The sequence below is a fragment of the Ambystoma mexicanum genome, chromosome 5p, assembly GCF_040938575.1.
Source record: "Ambystoma mexicanum isolate Mex_15411 chromosome 5p, UKY_AmexF1_1, whole genome shotgun sequence".
NCBI lineage: Eukaryota > Metazoa > Chordata > Amphibia > Caudata > Ambystomatidae > Ambystoma > Ambystoma mexicanum.
The window spans coordinates 526,026,302-526,044,855 of record NC_090930.1 but is presented as its reverse complement, the minus strand read 5'-3'; the positions used below and the strand labels follow the sequence as shown (position 1 = coordinate 526,044,855).

The 18,554-nt window shown below is 44.3% G+C and overlaps 1 protein-coding gene across 1 annotated transcript in view; it reads right to left on the bottom strand.

Annotated features, from left to right (window-relative positions):
• Positions 1 to 18,554, bottom strand: part of LOC138481063 (uncharacterized) — a 344,599-nt gene that overhangs the window by 141,056 nt on the left and 184,989 nt on the right. The window contains exons 3-4 of the mRNA XM_069612931.1: positions 17,865 to 18,053; positions 10,656 to 10,731 (exon numbers count right to left, since the gene is read on the bottom strand). Of these exons, the coding sequence (XP_069469032.1) occupies positions 10,656 to 10,731; positions 17,865 to 18,053 (265 nt within the window). The remainder of the gene's footprint in view (positions 1 to 10,655; positions 10,732 to 17,864; positions 18,054 to 18,554) is intronic.

Below are 18,554 nucleotides of genomic sequence, written 5' to 3'. Positions count from 1 at the left end.
GCCATACACTGGGCCGGTGACAGGCTGGTGGCTGATAAAAGCACTTATAGAGGGCAGGAAAAGAATGCAAGAAGAGAAGGAGAGAATTGCAAAACCTCTGCGTATCACATCGATGCCGATAAAGAAACCTGTTCCACCAACCAGCATGCGCAAGAGACCCCCAGCAAGGAGAAGTCACACAGACGCGTTTAGTTTAGCTAACTACAGGAAGACACTAAGAATCAAGAGAAGCCCACATGAAGATAACAATGAACTGAACGACTACCTGGACAGCACAGCACATCTAGGAAACAACATTTGGTACCAACACATGAAAGAATTCGTAAGAAGACAGTCAGAAGCAGAATGCTTTGTTTGTGCACTCCTACCGTACATCATGGGAAAATCCAAGATCTTCGTGGCCGTAGAGATTGAGGTCCCGATAGCACACTGTCTGTCACACATAGCAATGTGCAACACCAGAGGACAGTTTATGGGGAGGGATGCCTCGTTGATATGGGCAACCGAAGCGGACTACCCCGACGAAGATGGCTATGTCCAGGACATTAAGACGAGAAATAGAGCTGATACCAGTAATCACGTGATCCGGTATGAAAAACCTGAAGTTAAAGGAACAGAAATAAGATGGGAAATAAACCCGAGACTGAATGTCCAAGGAAAAACTCCAGAAGAAGCTCAAATTTGGAAAAACAGAGGCCAAATGCAGATTTGGGGAACAGTGCTTTCCCCCAACGGATGGGAAGAAGGAGTGGTGATCTGCCGAGCGTGGATGGTCCTTGGAGCCTGCAAGAAAGCAATAGAAAACTCACAAAAACTGTGCAAACCTTTATAGCCAAAACTCACAAAATTACTAACATGGGTCGAAGACAGAGGAGGACCATTGCAGATAGTGCCGCTGGAAAGCCCAAAATTGTGCTTCAGTAACAATGGCACGAGGAAGATGGGAGAGAATCAGAAATGCGGACGAATCTTTGAAGCTCCAGGAATGACTCACGGAACCACAGTAATTATGGATCACTACTGGGCGCGTGGATCCAAAGCATATATAAGACTGCCGAAAAACTGGGGAGGCATATGCACAATAGTGAATGTCCATGTTCCTGCGCTGGCGATCCCGAAAAGTGACCTGAATATTGACAGTTTCCCAAAAGCCGATGCCCACCTGAGGAAAAGGAGATCGTTGGAGCTGATATCCCGAATGAAGAGAGAAAATTACTTTTCTGCCAAATCAGAAGAAGCATTCCATGCAATCCCATATGAACACAGGCTGTTCAGCCTCACCTCATCAGTGTTCACAACAATCATCATGCCAAGATTCCAGGTTAGAGCAAACACCAAATGGTTGCAGATAACCAGATGGAAGTTATTGCAGACCATCAACACCACCATAAAAGGATTCAACGCAATTAAAGAAGAACTAAGAGCAATCTGATTGATGACTCTCCAGAACAGATATGAACTTGACATGATCGTAGTGATGGATGGATGTGTTTGCGCAAAAATCGGAGAATCATGTTGCACATTTATACCTTCACATGACGAAGAAAATGGAACTTTAACAGAAGCCATAAGTATGCTGAAAAACCTGCAGAACCAGATGATCGATGAAACTGACGAACTTGACGATGACAGCTGGTTTGGAACACTATTTTCATGGGTCCCACAATGGATGGCAGACATATTCAAGTTCCTGGGAGCCCTGCTACTGATGATACTATTAGGGTTTTGCGTTATCAAGATAATCATGTCACAGTGCCAGAAAACTGCGAATAAAGCCATAGGGATGAAGATCATGATCGATATCAAACCAGGATGGAAGCCCAGAGACCTGACTGATGAAGAAATAAGAGTCTTTGTGAAGGCAAGTGAATATGCGCCAGAAGGAACAAAGTTTGTGTATCCCAGAAAACGAAGAAAGTATGAAGGAAAATGAATCTATTGCAGCCCAAATGGACAATGCCAGCTAATGACCAGGAACAAAGACGAACATGTAAAAACAGTAGGAAGTTTGAAAGGAGTGATACAAATTTGGACCCCAAAAACACACTCCTTCACACCATTATGCACAAACCCAGAAGACGAAGAAATGGATACAGAAGAACCAAGCAAGACGAATTCAAAGGAGGAAGCAGAAGTGGTCGATGAACCGACCAGAGGGGGGAGTGTAGAGGAGGGCCCAGATATGGCCTGCACTCCAGCCACCCATTTTGAAATACCAGGAGCATACTCGCCGAGATATGTGACGCATGAGGAGCAAATAAACCAACAGAGAGCAGCACTAGGGCTCTGCCCAGTGCCCATCAGAAGAGCTATACCTGTTGAAGTGCCGATAACCAGACAACCATGGGCAGCACGGTACCCATTGAGACAACCGTACCAGCAGCTGACACGAAATGAAGACTACTTACAAACTGTCACTGAAGAAACCCAAAGGGCCTTAATTGAAGGAGAATGGTGACGACACAAGGGCCTGGACAGACGTACTGATTTACGAAATGACAAGCAAAGGATGACACACCAAGATGAAATGTAAAGAGTAATGATGTTATGGTCTTGGAAGAAGAAACAATGTAAAAATATAAAGAAACGTAACCATGAAGTAGGATGAAAATATGCAACTAGCTAACGCCTGTAAATAGGGTTGGAACACAAGAAGCTAAGAAAACAGTACAGCTTGCAATGCTTAGTAGAAGAATAGAGCGGCAAGCGCCAACTATATATCTACCTCAATGAAGCACATTATACAAGTGGGACTCCATTTTACAAAAAGCAGGATTAAGCCCAGGATGGTAGGGATCAAACAGGCCAAGATTCATACTCCAGCTAAGCTAGAAGAAACTGCGGAATCGAAACTTAGCAAAGGCAGCTCTTGCCTGGGAATTCAAGGTCAACCCCAGGAAGGGAGGAGAGTGGCAACTTTGAAGAAATTAAATTTAAGAGCATAGCAACCTACCCCGTGAAGGTCGAGATAAGAGGGCCCAGGCAGGTGGCGAGGCCGAAGGGAGAATCTGTTAGGAACACCCCTAGAAGTCTGGAAGATTCACCATCATCGGCGCACCCAGTGGAATTCAAGATGGCGCCTGTTGGATCACGTTTCCACTACCTAACAGTGCAGGTCTAGTTCTCGCACTCAGTTTCCACGTGATCACTCCTACTTATACACTGAATCACTAACACACTCTGCGTTGCTACTCGTTCCCGTGTATGCATTGCTCCCTAACCCTTGGTGCTGTGCTCCAGCAGTCCTTTCACTCGTATTTTCATTTTACGTTCTTCAGTTCGGCTTCTACCACCCCTGGCCTTTTGCCGTGTTCGCTGCTCGCAGCGCCTTTCCTCAGCTCGGCGTCTGCCAACTTTGGCCGTTCGTGGTTTCCTTTTCCACACGGCTTGCCGTGTTAGCTGCTCCTACTCGGCATCTTTTACTCCGCTCCGGCGCCTGCCACTCTCATGCTCACAGCTTCTGTTTTACTTACCTCCCTCTGCTTCTTTCCGCCATCCGCCGTCGGCCCCTCTCACCCTCGGCTCCTCTCCTCCTGCTGTCACTTTTGTTTCTCTCTCCTCTCCTACCTCTGGAGTCTCGTCTCTCGAGTGTCAGTTCACTTCTCCTGGTATTGTTGGGTTCCTCCCCAGCACCTTACCTTGGATTATTCGTATCCCGCATCCAGTCTTCAATTGAACAGCAAGCTTACTATTCTACTTCTTCATTGATCCTGTGGACTACCATTCTACAATCGGAACCTGTCTGATTCTGGGTTTTCTTCCCAACGAGGGTTTCCCAGGGGGTGGCCCCCTAGGTGCACAGAGTACTACTCATGGTCTCTGGACTCCTGGGGGGACGTCTCTCTACTCTACAAATATCCGGATAAAAACCGAAGATTCGTGAGTACCTTTCCTGGCATAAAAAGAAGGCGAGGTGTTGAAAGAGATTGTAAGAGATAGCAACGCCAATGGAGCAACAGATACAGCAGCTCGTCGCAGCTGTACAAAATCTCAATACCGAAATGCAAACCTTGCGCAATGAAAACACCATGCTTCGCCAAGTAGTACACTCAAGAATCGAACTGCCTCCAGGACCCCTCCCTATGGGGAAATATGACGGCAATCCCAAAAAGCTAAAAGAATTCATTGACTCTTGTACGGTACAATTTACATTGAAACCGACCTTTTTTCCTAACGACCGATCCAAGGTCAGCTTCATGATATCCAAGCTATCAGGGAGTGCTCTGGCTTGGGCCACACCCCTGGTGACCACTAATAATCAAATCTTAGACTCTCTAGCCGGGTTCTCCAATAGCCTACAGGCCATGTTTGGACGCAGAGAATTAGTGGTCTCTGCACAAGAAAACCTCTTAGACCTAAAACAAGGAACAATGGAAATTCTGGCGTACATCACACAGTTCAAGCAACTGGCACATGAAACGGCCTGGGCAGATGACGCCCTCATTACTATTTTTAGGAGAAACGTAAACGAAGACTTGAAGGACGAACTGTCTCGGGTACCTCGCCCGCATAACCTCGCAGAGATGATTACACTCGTTCTACAGATGGATTATCGTAACCAAGAAATGAACTTAGAAAGGAAGAAGGGAAAAGCCAAAGGACCTCCTCCAACTGTACAAAGCGAATTTGCCAAGACCTCACGAACCCATGAGGAAGAACCTATGCAAATAGGAATCACCAGAGGTCCTCTTACCTCAGAAGAGAGAAACAGAAGACGCTCTCTGGGTCTCTGTATGTACTGTGGTTCGGACAAGCATGTTTTGAAGGACTGTAATCTAGTCCCTCCCCGCCGTTCGGGAAACGACTTCACCCGTTCATAAAGGGAACCATGAACGGGCATGGAACTCCGAGTTCCCTCAACGGAGTGGCTAATTCAACTCAAATGGTGCTTTTACCGGTAACACTCCGATTCAATGACGTTTCCCTCGAAAACGTTCCAGCTCTTGTAGATTGCGGGGCAGCGGGTCTTTTTGTGGATACCGATTGGGCTTACAAGAACAAGATACCCCATATGGCTAAAGAATTACCTGTCCCAGTCGAAGGAGTAGATGGAGAATCCTTATCCTCTGGACCCATACGAGCCAATACATCCGTCCTCACAATGAGGATATCTTCCCATGAAGAGGAGGTGATCTTTGATCTCATTAAGGCAGCTCACTACCCGGTAATCCTGGGAATACCTTGGTTGGCTAAACACAATCCCTATATCAATTGGAAAGCTGGAACCATCTTTCTGGGATCAGAATACTGTATCTCCACATGTCAACACAACGGTGCAACTGGTATACACACCTCCAATGCACCTGTAATCTCTCAGAACTCTAATGCAGTGGTGCTAAATCTAAAATTGTTACCAGAATGTTACCACGAGTACCGTAACGTATTCTCTAATGAGGAATTCAAGGAACTGCCTCCGCACAGGAGAGACGATTGCAGTATAGATCTCCTGCCAGACGCGCAGATTCCATTTGGAAGGATGTACACCCTATCTAATCCCAAAAAGGAAGCCCTGAAGGAATATCTTCAGACAAACCTACGCAACAGACTTATCACTGAATCAAAAAGTCCAGCTGGAGCGTCCTTGTTCTTCATACCGAAAAAAGACTGCAAGGAGCTGAGACCGTGCATCGATTATAGGGGGTTAAATAGGGTCACCTACAAGGATCGATATCCCTTGCCTTTGATTCAAGATATTTTGGAAGCGGTAAGGGGTGCCTCCATTTTCACCAAACTGGACCTGAGAGGCGCTTATCATTTGATTCGGATCAAAAACAGAGACGAATGGAAGATGGCATTTCGCACCCCTTTTGGGCATTACGAATATCACGTTATGCCTTTCGGCCTGGCCAATGCTCCATCAGTTTTCCAAAGATTCGTTGACCACTTGTTCTCGGATTTATTACTTCATTCACTGATCGTATATCTTGACGATATATTGATCTTTTCTACCAATATACAGGAGCACATTTCTCATGTTTCAGAGGTACTACGTCGCCTACAAGACAATCGCCTTTTCGCCAAATTAGAGAAATGCTCGTTTCATCAAGAAAAGATTCCTTATTTGGGCTTTATTCTTTCCAAAGAAGGGGCCTCCATGGACCCTCACAAGGTACAAGCCATTTTGCATTGGAAGGCTCCACAAGGAGTCAAAGAAATCCAAAGGTTGTTGGCTTCGCGAATTTCTACAGGAAATTTATACCCAACTTCTCCAGAGTCATCAAACCATTGACTACGCTTCTACAGAAAGGAAGGAAATACGTGTGGTCTACGGAGACACAACAAGCCTTCGACGAACTTAAGTCTGCCTTTTCATCCGCTCCCATCCTTAGACTGCCGGACCAAACCAAACCATTCCTTCTAGAGACTGATGCTTCTCATTCGGCTATAGGAGCGGTCTTAAAACAGACTTCTCTTAGCGGCAAAGAGCATCCCATTGCCTATATGTCGAAAACCTTGACTTCCTCGGAACAAAACTACACGGTTCTGGAAAAGGAATTGCTCGCCATTAAAAAGGCATGCCAAGAATGGAGACATCTTCTGGTAGGAGCAAGACATCCCGTAACTATCAGAACTGACCACAGGAACCTTAAAGTCCTTCAGAATTTCGAGTGCCAAAACAGCCGACAAGCCCGATGGGCCTATTTCTTCTCTTCTTTTGACTTTCAGATCACCCACATTCCAGGCACCTGTAACCAAATGGCTGATGCCTTGTCTCGCAGTATACAAACAGTAGACGGTACAGTTAAGGAGAAGATATTTCCGCAAACTACTTTTGTTTTTGTAGTCTCTTCATTTCTCCAAGATGTCCGCCGTCAAATAAAAGACATAAAAGATAGTGATATCCAGAAATACCAGCTTCAGGAAGAACATGGTCTATATTACTATGGCACTAGTTTGTTTGTGCCTACAAAAAACCTAAGACAGCAAGTATTACACATGTGCCACGATCACAAAGTAGCAGGTCACAGAGGAATAGCCAACACTCAAGAACTGATCAGCCATCATTTTTGGTGGCCCACCTTATCTGCAGATGTTAAAGACTACGTTTCTTCGTGTGTCATCTGTCTGCAAGAAAAGACACCAAGGAGGCTCCCAGTAGGAAAACTGGTCCAACCCACTCTACCCGACCAACCTTGGGAAAAAATTTCTACAGATTTTATTGTAGACCTACCACCTTCAAATAATAATACCACTATAATGGTGACTGTGGATTCAATGACCAAGATGGCACACTTTATTCCCATGACAAAACTCCCAACAGCAGCCCAGATGGCCTCCTGTTTTTTACAGACAATATTCCGATTGCATGGACTCCCCAAAAACATCATCTCCGATAGGGGACCACAATATATATCGACATTCTGGAAGAATCTATGCCAATCCTTAGGAATACAACGAGATCTGACCTCTGGATACCATCCACAATCTAACGGTCAGACAGAGAGGCTGAACCAGTCTTTAGAACAATACCTTAGATGCTTCATTTCGGCTACCCAAGACAACTGGGACGACTTCCTTCCCTATGCGGAAATAGCATACAATAATTCTCAACACTCTGCTACCAAAATGTCTCCCTTCTACTGTACATACGGATATCATCCTGTAATAATCCCTACCACTCCTCCCAGAATTACCAACACTCCTGCAGTAGAAGAATTGGTGGCCAACATTCAGTCTGGACATGCCCTGGCCCGTACAGCTCTCAAGGAAACACAAGAAAAGACTAAAAAACAAGCAGACAAGCGAAGATCCCAAGAACCCACTTACCATCAAGGGGATTTGGTATGGTTGTCCTCTCGATACCTCCCAAAAAGACTGATACCTACTAAACTGTCCCCCAAGTATTTTGGTCCATTTACGGTTTCCGGAACAGTAGGGAAAGTGGCATATCGCCTTCAGTTACCTCCTTCTTGGTCTAGGATACATAATGTCTTCCACGTCTCTCAGCTAAAGGCCAATGTTTCAGACAGGTTCCAAAGGCAAGAAAGAAACAAACCTTTGCCTATTGACTCCTCTGAAGGACAAGAATATGAAGTATCGGCCATAGCGGACTCCAGATAGCATCGGGGAACTCTTCAATATCTCCTAGATTGGAAAGGTTATGGACCGTCTGACAGGACTTGGGAACCAGCTTCTGCAGTTCATGCACCTACATTGGTGCGCCGATTCCACAGGTCTCAACCGTGGAAACCCGGACCTTCCACCCCACGGGAAGGGCATACTGTTAGGAACACCCCTAGAAGTCTTTGGAAGCACTGGAAGATTCACCATCATCGGCGCACCCAGTGGAATTCAAGATGGCGCCTGTTGGATCACGTTTCCACTACCTAACAGTGCAGGTCTAGTTCTCGCACTCAGTTTCCACGTGATCACTCCTACTTATACACTGAATCACTAACACTCTCTGCGTTGCTACTCGTTCCCGTGTATGCATTGCTCCCTAACCCTTGGTGCTGTGCTCCAGCAGTCCTTTCACTCGTATTTTCATTTTACGTTCTTCAGTTCGGCTTCTACCGCTCCTGGCCTTTTGCCATACTCGCTGCTCGCAGCGCCTTTCCTCAGCTTGGCGTCTGCCAACTTTGGCCGTTCGCTGTTTCCTTTTCCACACGGCTTGCCGTGTTAGCTGCTCCTACTCGGCATCTTTTACTCCGCTCCGGCGCCTGCCACTCTCATGCTCACAGCTTCTGTTTTACTTACCTCCCTCTGCTTCTTTCTTCCATCCGCCGTCGGCCCCTCTCACCCTCGGCTCCTCTCCTCCTGCTGTCACTTTTGTTTCTCTCTCCTCTCCTACCTCTGGAGTCTCGTCTCTCGAGTGTCAGTTCACTTCTCCTGGTATTGTTGGTTTCCTCCCCAGCACCTTACCTTGGATTATTCGTATCCCGCATCCAGTCTTCAATTGAACAGCAAGCTTACTATTCTACTTCTTCATTGATCCTGTGGACTACCATTCTACAATCGGAACCTGTCTGATTCTGGGTTTTCTTCCCAACGAGGGTTTCCCAGGGGGTGGCCCCCTAGGTGCACAGAGTACTACTCACGGTCTCTGGACTCCTGGGGGGACGTCTCTCTACTCTACAAATATCCAGATAAAAACTGAAGATTCGTGAGTACCTTTCCTGGCATAAAAAGAAGGTGAGGTGTTGAAAGAGATTGTAAGAGAATCAAATATGCAAATAGAAGGAAAATGAAGCAGATTCATAGTGTACTAACACGTGACCAGCCAAGCGCAAAGAGGTACCAACGTCTGATGTTACCCAAACCAGAGGATGCCATAACTTTTCCTGATAAGAAGCTACAGTTTCGGGGCCAACCTCAGCCAACTAATTGACACATAGCCCTAAAACACTGATTGATGGAAGGGAGGTAGGGTGAATCGTGGGGCACACTGCATCTGGGTGAACATTCTGCATGCTGCTAATTAAAGTGGAGATTTATGCCTAGGGGTGCAACCGACTCAATCACAGTGGACCAAATAATCTAGGGTCCTATGGCTAGTAGAACCAATGAGACGTCGTACTTCTAGTGACGTCTTGCACGAGTGATGTAGAGGGATGGGTGTAGATGCCTACCGGATAAGAGTTGTCCAATCCTCCCACTCTGTTACCATATACAGATATAGCACCTATACTTAAGTTTTCTCTGTAACCAATAGAATTGCATGACAAACTTTTGAGTGTTACACGTCAATGATGATGAGAATTCGCTATAACTATTGCTGTCTGAATGAAGAATTTGGGAGTTGCAGCGAGACGAACTTCGCACCACTGTTGATTTCCATTGTTTTCCCATTTTTGTACTTGTCATTAAACAGCCTCCCCTTTGCCAAACCATTGAGTTGTCCTTACTTGATAGGTGTTGGAGTAAGAGAATCCAGCACCCCATCCACCTCAAGGTGCAGCTATCTCGTCTTAAAGTACTCGAGGGTGAGCTCTGATCCTATGGGCCCGTCAGAGGTCGCTCCGCCCTCTTGTACAGGTGTTCGCTCAGTTGATGTGGATCACATCAGATTCATACCCTGATCACTAATCTATCATGGGTGTGCCAGGTAGGCTTTCAACCCCACAGTCACCACTGCTACAGAGAGTAATAGGCGCCTGAATGCCAATGTGTGTGAGGGGATGCCTCCATCATACTTTACTGCCACTCACAACATCTTGTGGATAGAGTTAGCTCATGAAGTATGTGTATTTCCACCCCAATTGAACGGCAAGGTGTTACCTACTGGTGAAATGATAAACAATGTTTTGAGAGCCTGTATATCAAAAGTATCGAAGTTACATTGGGGACAAAATGTTGTTGGGATATGTGAATGATGTGGTCAACTCACCTAATAAGAAAGCAACATTTACAAATGTTGCTCTCATTTAATGTACACAAATAATTATTTTCATAATACAAACTGATTCCTCAAAGCTGGAAATGAATACATACATCAAGAATAATTAAGTGGTTGAAGGCCGTACCATGTTGACTTAAAACATTGCAAAACAGCCAAGTCATAGAATGAATCTATTTGTGTACTATTATTACACTTAATCAAACCTTCTTTGCGCTTCAGATTCACAGCATGCAATAAGTATGAACCCACCTGCAAGCAGCATCATCACCTACTGTAAGAAATCATCAATACAATTGAGCACTTGCTGCAATCTTACCTTAGTATAATCTTCTGGAATATATGCAGGATTAATTTTTGGAATGCGCATCTCATTCCGTGCCTCTTTCCTTGCACTGAAAACAAGATAAGGATTTGGTAAATAGTAGGCTTCATTTTAATCTCTACAAATATTACGAGCCTATTGTAAGGTAGGCATGGTATCAACATTAAGGCGTACACAAGTGACCACAGTTCAAGGGTGTTTATTGAACTTCAATTGGGTTTGAAAAACCTCTATCTAATCCTAAATCCAAAGATGGGAGCAAGCTACGACCACCGTATAATAATAATGCAGTCCTAGTGGTGTCTTGTCAAAATAAAAGGGCCTATACTAATCAACCTATTGCCAATCCTTACCTCGAAATACAAATAGTGTGGGAAATGTTATGCAAAAGAAAAGTGTTCAAAGAAATGATATGTCTGGATATTCAAGCCGTTGGCTTCCCTTCCCCATGTTTTCGGCATGGGACAAGGTGGCACACTCGAGCTTAGCACAGTCGCTGGCTTCTCTAGCACGAGGGTGCAGTTCAAAGCTTCAACATAATGTCCGTCTGTGCCAAAGTCTCTTTGCCAGTCAAAGTCCCTGCTTTCAGAGGGCCTGATGCAACGAACAAGTGATTTTCCTTCATGTTTTTCACATATAGACAATATTCTTAGGTGATTTACTATTCACATCGGATCCCCCTCCACCGTGCTCAGATTCACTTTAAGACAATGTTCTCAGGATTTTCACGTATCCAATTTCTCAGGTTTCTGGTTCACCCCAGATCCTCCTCCGCCGGGCTCAGATCCACTTTGAAACAAAATCTTCAATCAGTCTCCCTCCGTCGGCCTCAGACCAATTTATTTACTTTAACACAATCTTGCTTTATCACAAAGCTTTCAATTGATGTTCCTCTGCCGGGCTCAGACCAACTTTAACTACTCTGTCATCAACTTTCTTTACTGTTTCAACAACGAAGATTTTCGATTGTGCACAGGATTTTGCTTGACCCGTTGCAGGACCACTTCGATTCTCAATCCTTTGCCACTCTTGCACTTACTCCCAGCTGGATACCTTACAGAGACCTTCGATTGAGCGCACGCGTGGTGCTGGTCCACTCTGTCAAAGGTATCATATCTTGGTTTCAAAGTTCCATCACTCATCTGCAGTTCAACTTTACTCGCGTTGGTTATCACACGCATTTCATACAATGTTTGTTCCTGCGCTTGCCATACAATGTTGCTGGTTGCAACCTTGGCTTCAACACAGACTGGTATTGTATTGGTTTACCCAGCTCACCGGCTGTGTTGATTTCACTGACGCTGCTTTGTTTTTCAAGCCAAGGACAGTACCACGGCAGCTAGTGATTCTCCCTGGCTTGATTATCGACACAGGAGGCCCCTGGGTACCTCCAACACACAATGCAGAATTCCTCAGCCTCGCTTCCTGGTCTTACACTTTCTATTCTCGAGACTTAGTGAAAGTAAAGGTTCCTTGTCGAAAAGGTCAAGGGAACTTCCCTCCTTGTGATCCCCTTCTTTTTCGCTGTCTTTCTCCTCGTGTTAAACTGCCATCTTGCAACTGCTGTTTCCTTGTGTGCTTCGCCTCGCTCAGAGTGTGCTCTCGTGCGCGGCCTTTTATCCATGTGGGGAAGTGTAATGGAAGTCAGGATGTGCGTGATGCTCAGTAATTGCCTGACCTTGCCTGACCATTGCATTAGGACACGTCATGTATATGGCTCAGATGTTAGTCCATTTTTTTCTCATCGCGGGCTGTCTGTGAAAAAGTATTCATGTTGAAAAAGGGGGAGGGAGGGTGGTTGAGTTCCTAAATATCCTACCTGGTAGGATGGGGTCAAGGTGTACAGGCAAGGGGATACCGCGTCTCACCATCCGGTGTCCCACTCCCACTCCCCGAAGACCCCTCATCTAGGTGATCCTCCCTCATTGGTCCACCCCCAGAAACTGGATCCAAAAGTGATGGCCGTGTCCTAGCCACCTGGATGACAGATTCCCAGGGACTAGTGGGTGAGACACCTTCTGGTTTCGCACACTATTTATATTCTGCATAGAATGCCCATAGGCCATTAGCAGGCCATTGGGATTGCATAACTGAGGAGATGTTCAAATTACAGTTTTATTGTCAAATTTGATTTGTGGTATTTTGTATAACGTGCTGCAAAATTGCAGAGGGGAATATTGCACGTCATAGTAAAATGCTTCAGGTGACCTGGATTTGTTTTACTGTGTAGTGTCACATATAGTGTCACCTCGCGTCGCACCCTGCCATGGAAACGGGAGGGCAGGATTGTCACCAAGGCAACGTGTGGGGGTATGTCTATGCTTCTAAAAGTGTGCCATTAATGCATGAATGTGTAGATTCAGGTATGTGCACGGAAGTGTGTATGTAAATCTGTAGAAAATCAAATAGGATCAAACATGACCATTTTTCGCTGTGTCTGCTCCGCCCTTGGTATACTAATGCGGAAATTGTGTATTGGGGGACTATTACTGGTACATACTGTTATCTGATGTCAGCACCAACTCTGATCCATATTAGCAAGGGAATCGAACAAAACTAGTAATTAAAGGGGTTGTAGCGGTCACGCATAAGAGCGTATACCGCTCAAACCCTCTGTGGAATGGTCATTGTATCATTTCAAATTGATGTTAAAACAGGAATATTCATGATATTCAATTTGAATTTTGATTTTGGTATAATTAACATATCCTTTACTCACATATAGAACATCATGAGTACTCCTGAAACTATGGATTTCTCCTGTGTAATGTATGTTTCCATCATGAATATTCCTGTTTTAACATCAGGTTGAAATGATACAATGACCATTCCACAGAGGGTTTGAGCGGTATACGCTCTTATGCGTGACCCCTACAACCCCTTTAATTACTAGTTTTGTTTGATTCCCTTGCTAATATGGATCAGAGTTGGTGCTGACATCAGGTAACAGTATGTACCAGTAATAATCCCCCAATACACAATTTCCACATTAGTATACCAAGGGCGGAGCAGACACAGCAAAAAATGTTCATGTTTGATCCTATTTTATTTTCTATAGATTTACATACACACTTCCGTGCACATACCTGAATCTACATTCATGCATTAATGGCACACTTTTACAAGCATGCACATACCCCCATGCGTTGCCTTGGTGACAATCCCACCCTCCCATGTCCATGGGAGGGTGGGACGCAAGGCTTATGAGCTCTGGCTGCATTGCCGCAGCGCGACGCCTTGCAACGTCTCCATAACAATGCTAAAATACACGGTTTCGCTTACAGGAGAGTCGTTCGGGACTTGTAAGGTAAGATTTTATATCACACGTATTGGAATGCGGATGTCTGTAATAGAATGATTACTGATTGACTCATTGGATTTATGTACCGTTTCCAACCTGAATGCAGGACGAGAGCTGACATTGAGTAGATACGAATTACACGTGGCGATTGACGGCAAATACATGATTGACAGAAGTAGGATTTATCTGTCATACAAAAACACTGATTCATTTATTTCTGATTAAAACATGAGAGCTATATTTAGGCACAGACACTGATTGACATTTCCTTTTCCATTCTATTCTACATCCTTGATGACATCATATATGAACACTATTGGCACGCATTGGTATGTACATTATTTTGCTTGTAAATGGATTTTGATATGTGTGACTTGTTTCTTTTGAAAAAATATTTTTAGTTTTTCCACGTTTATGATTATGGTAGATTGCATAGCCCTGAAGATGGTGTAAATACACCGAAATGCATTGGCTTTGTACACTGGATTGACCATTGTATTAGATTTCTGTCTCAGCACTTGCCACCTCAAGTAACAAAATGACAGGAATGTACATTAAACATTTCCTGCACTTTTGATTTCACTCGATTTTGTTCTAAAAAAGGGGGGGGAAAGCATACTATTGATAAAGAAAAAGAAAATGAAAAGTGACTCTAGAAACGAACAGACAACTAACAACTTCTGCTCCCTTTGGAGCCAACTGAGAGCGTCAGATTTAATGAGGTGGTTACACATCATTTTATTGTCTTTTACTGTCACATATTAGACATTTGGGACTAATAAGTACGCCATGGCCAGATGCTCAAAGCTCTATCATTTTATTGGAGCCTGCATACAGGGGTGGGCCAACTTAAATATAAACAGGATCTTCCCCAAACAAGAAACACAAAATAGTATGGCCTCCTTTCACACATTTCGCTCAATCTGTTTGTTATTCACAGGCTGAGTGCTTAGGCTTTCAAGTCTCAGCCATCACCATTCCAAAGACCCAGAGCAGTTACCTCACTCCTCCTTATTAATACATGATCCAGGATGTACAAAGCTCTTCTTCTGCTCCTTTGAGTTTGGGTCATGCTTTCCGGGGTCCACTACCGCAAGACTAAGTCAGACCTTGATATTCTTACAGATGGCGTTAGGGTCAGCCAAGAGAGAGGCAGAAGGACCAATCACTACTACCCCTCCTTCCTGACTCTGTTCTTCCCACCTCCTCTCTGAACTGCCACTAGGCTGCCAGACACCAGCTGGAATCACAACCCGCCATTTAGACCTGTATAGGGCTTTACCTGGCCTCTCCGGAATCGTCTCGCTCTATCTGACTAGTCTGCTTCTTGCTCTCTTTTCGATATATTAACAAAATCCTGATCTCTTCTCTTGATTGCATTCTTCTTTCTCTGCATTCTTCTTTCTCTTTCAATACCTGTCAACCCATGGACCATCTTCTTGACTCTCCTCATCTTAAGATGTGTTGTCCTCAGTCTCCTCACTCTCACCTACCCTCCTACAACTGGTTTTCACTGCCTCCTTTTACCAACGTGGCCTCTTGTTGGCATCTTCCACTCAACTCTGGCGCTTACTTCTCCCTAGCCTTGTAATGTTACTTCTTCCTTCAATTCTACTGCAGGTTTTATTTCCTCTCTTTTCCTCTGTTCCTAACACCACCTTCCACTCCACTCCTGTTTTTACTTCCTTCTTTTCCACTGTTCCTACTACAGCCTTGCACACAACTCCTGATTTTGCTTCCTCCCTCCATTTTGAGTCCACGCCTGGTTTTATTTCCTCCCTCTTTCCTGTGCTGTAGTGCTGTTGGGAAGGCAATTGTGGCAGGGGCTCTAGAGGTGTTTAGGTTTCCCCCAGGGTTATCCTGTGCTTAAAGGGGTTTCCTACAGTCTCTCTGTCCTGGAGGGGATGATTTCATTTCCTCTGGTCTATTACAGGTTTTCCTGTTGGGAGAGAAGGGCATTGTGGGGGATGGAGTCCATTTTAGGGTGGTTTGCCTGTACAATTTCGGTGTTTGGGCCCTGAGACATGTTTCCTGATGAGTTTCCTGGCTTATGTGAACTAACCGGGGTAGTTTCCAGGTTTACCTTCCCCCAGTCCCTAATTACACTTCCTGGATCAGGTGCAGGTTCTGTTTCTGTTCCAGAGGGGTATTATGGGAAATGTGTTTTTCTATTAGTGGGTTTGCTAAGTATCCAACTCTTTCAGTTGCCTGGCTCAATGTCAAGAGATGAAGTTCCAGGCAGGAAACTTGTATGTATCCTATACTGTCTTAGATTGTATGTGTATTGGGAACTAAGCATGTGCACAGCCATTCCTATGCTGATGCTGCGCTAAAATTCTGTGCAGGAAAAGACAACATTATCTTGGGAGGATAGCCATTGAACCCCAATGGAGTAATTGATGTCAAGACCATTGTATCCTCACATCCAAAGTCTGTGACTGTCCAAATCAGTATACATGCTTCAAGGGTGAGTATATTAAAAAATAAATGAGCACCAAACCCAGTGTGCATTATGCAATCAGTCATTCAAGCATATAACCATTTTCTCACTGACCCATTTGTCAATTATAACGATCTGTGGTGATGTTTGTGCTCGCAAATTTCTCTTTGGTTTTATGCAAAGCACTTCATTGGTGCTGTTTGTCCCCTTCCTCTTTCTCATGATGTTATTTCATTAGAGTACAAATAGGAGTGTACCAAACTATCAATGTTATAATTATAACCTTTATCAGAAAATAATGAACATGGCTGTTCGAGGTTTTGAGAATGTACTGTGCTAAGTAAGACAATAAAACTGTGAGTGATCACTAAAAATAAACATTGTACAATTTTAAAAAGTGACAGTTTAAAATGGTAGTGCAATTAAGAATCTAAATTTTTAAATAGCTGCTTATGCAAAAAAAGAATCCCACCCCCCCAATACATCTGTTATTTTCCACTGGTTGCGCAACTGTCATAAGTACTTGCGTTCGTTCTAGCAAATGCGCCCTTGACTATGCGGCTCTCATCCACATATGAAAGAGACAGAAACATAAAGTGAGACAGAGAGAAAAAAACATAGAAAGAGATCGCATAGAGAATGAGAAAGAGAGAGAAATAGTATTAATAAAAGCACATCATTTATTTTCTTTTAATATTTATTTTGCTACTCAAGACCTCTGTTTTTTCTCTAGTTGTGCAGCTGTCAGCAACTGATGTGTCGACACTAGCTAAACCACACTTAACCACGCAACTCTCACCCACATAGAAACAGAGAGAGGAAGAGAGAGAAAGCGAGCACAGAGGGAGTGTGTATGAGCGAGAGAGAGAGACTGGAGAGAGCACTCAATTGGCATATGATATGCTGGGTACGGCTAGAGCACAAGTATACCTCACCTATCTGGTGAACTTTCAACCCCCATGTGCAATATTACCATGAAGGGTTTGGCACCACTGATGGGGAAAACACAAAACTGCATTTTTCAAAACATTGTTACTTTGCACAACTCTGCAGTTTATATCATTAACATTACCACCACTTAGTCCGGCGAAGTTACCATTGGGTTACAAATGGCGGTGGTGGAGTAAATACCACTTTTTTCAGAGTCCAATTATAATTCCGACGATTTTGCTAATTTGTAACCAGTGGGAGGATTTACCTTCGCACAATGCTGGAGGTAAATCCCCCACTCCAGGGCAATACTTGTAGTATGGCGGTGTGGGGAAAGTGTCAGTAATTCCGTTACCGCCAATGTTTTCCTGCACTGTCATGCTTGTAATGAACCCATGAGACTAGAGGTATCCCCACCCTGCAAGAACATTGATGCCATTTTGGTGGAAACCTAAAATGATGATTAACTTTCCTATCCTCACACTAATCCCTTTAATTGTTTTTCATGAATACATCTCTATGCATCACTCACCTGGCGTGCTTGCGTTTTTGGGGTTTATTTTTACAATAGTAGATCCACTGCACCGTCACGCCTGTCATGGAAGCCAGTGCTACAGCCGGAAACACAATCACCAAAATAAGGTCTAAGGTGCTCCAGAGTTGCTCGCATTTGGGGCCCATGTACCAATAATCGGTCCATGAGACCCTGTAATTGGGACATCTGTAAAAGAAAAGCAGACAACTTTGGTAACGATTACAATAGGCATTGAAATACTATGAGCACAAGAAGATAACTGTTTTAACCGCTGTTACTAATGTAATATTAAAAAGGTATTGATTGTGTATATTAGCAATGACTAATACCATGCATAGTCATATTACTAAAGCACATCTATGGATGCTAGCTCAAAGACATATAAGCTTATGAGTGCAACAACCATGTAGCCCACACTTGTGATACCCCTCAGGGCAGCTTGATCCAGCAGTAGCACCCCAGGCCATGTGAAAACATATTGTGTACTGGGTGAACACGCCAATTCCTTTCTAAAATTTGCCACCGATGCACCATTAAAGAATGTGAATCTGGTATGGCATTCCCTCCCAAACTTCTTTAGCTTCCGCTTTTACATGCACCCTAGAGCGTATGTTGCAACATGAAAGATTAGCGGTCTCGTCTCCTCCGCTGATCTCTTATGTTCTTTCTGGGGCCCTTCAGTTTTTA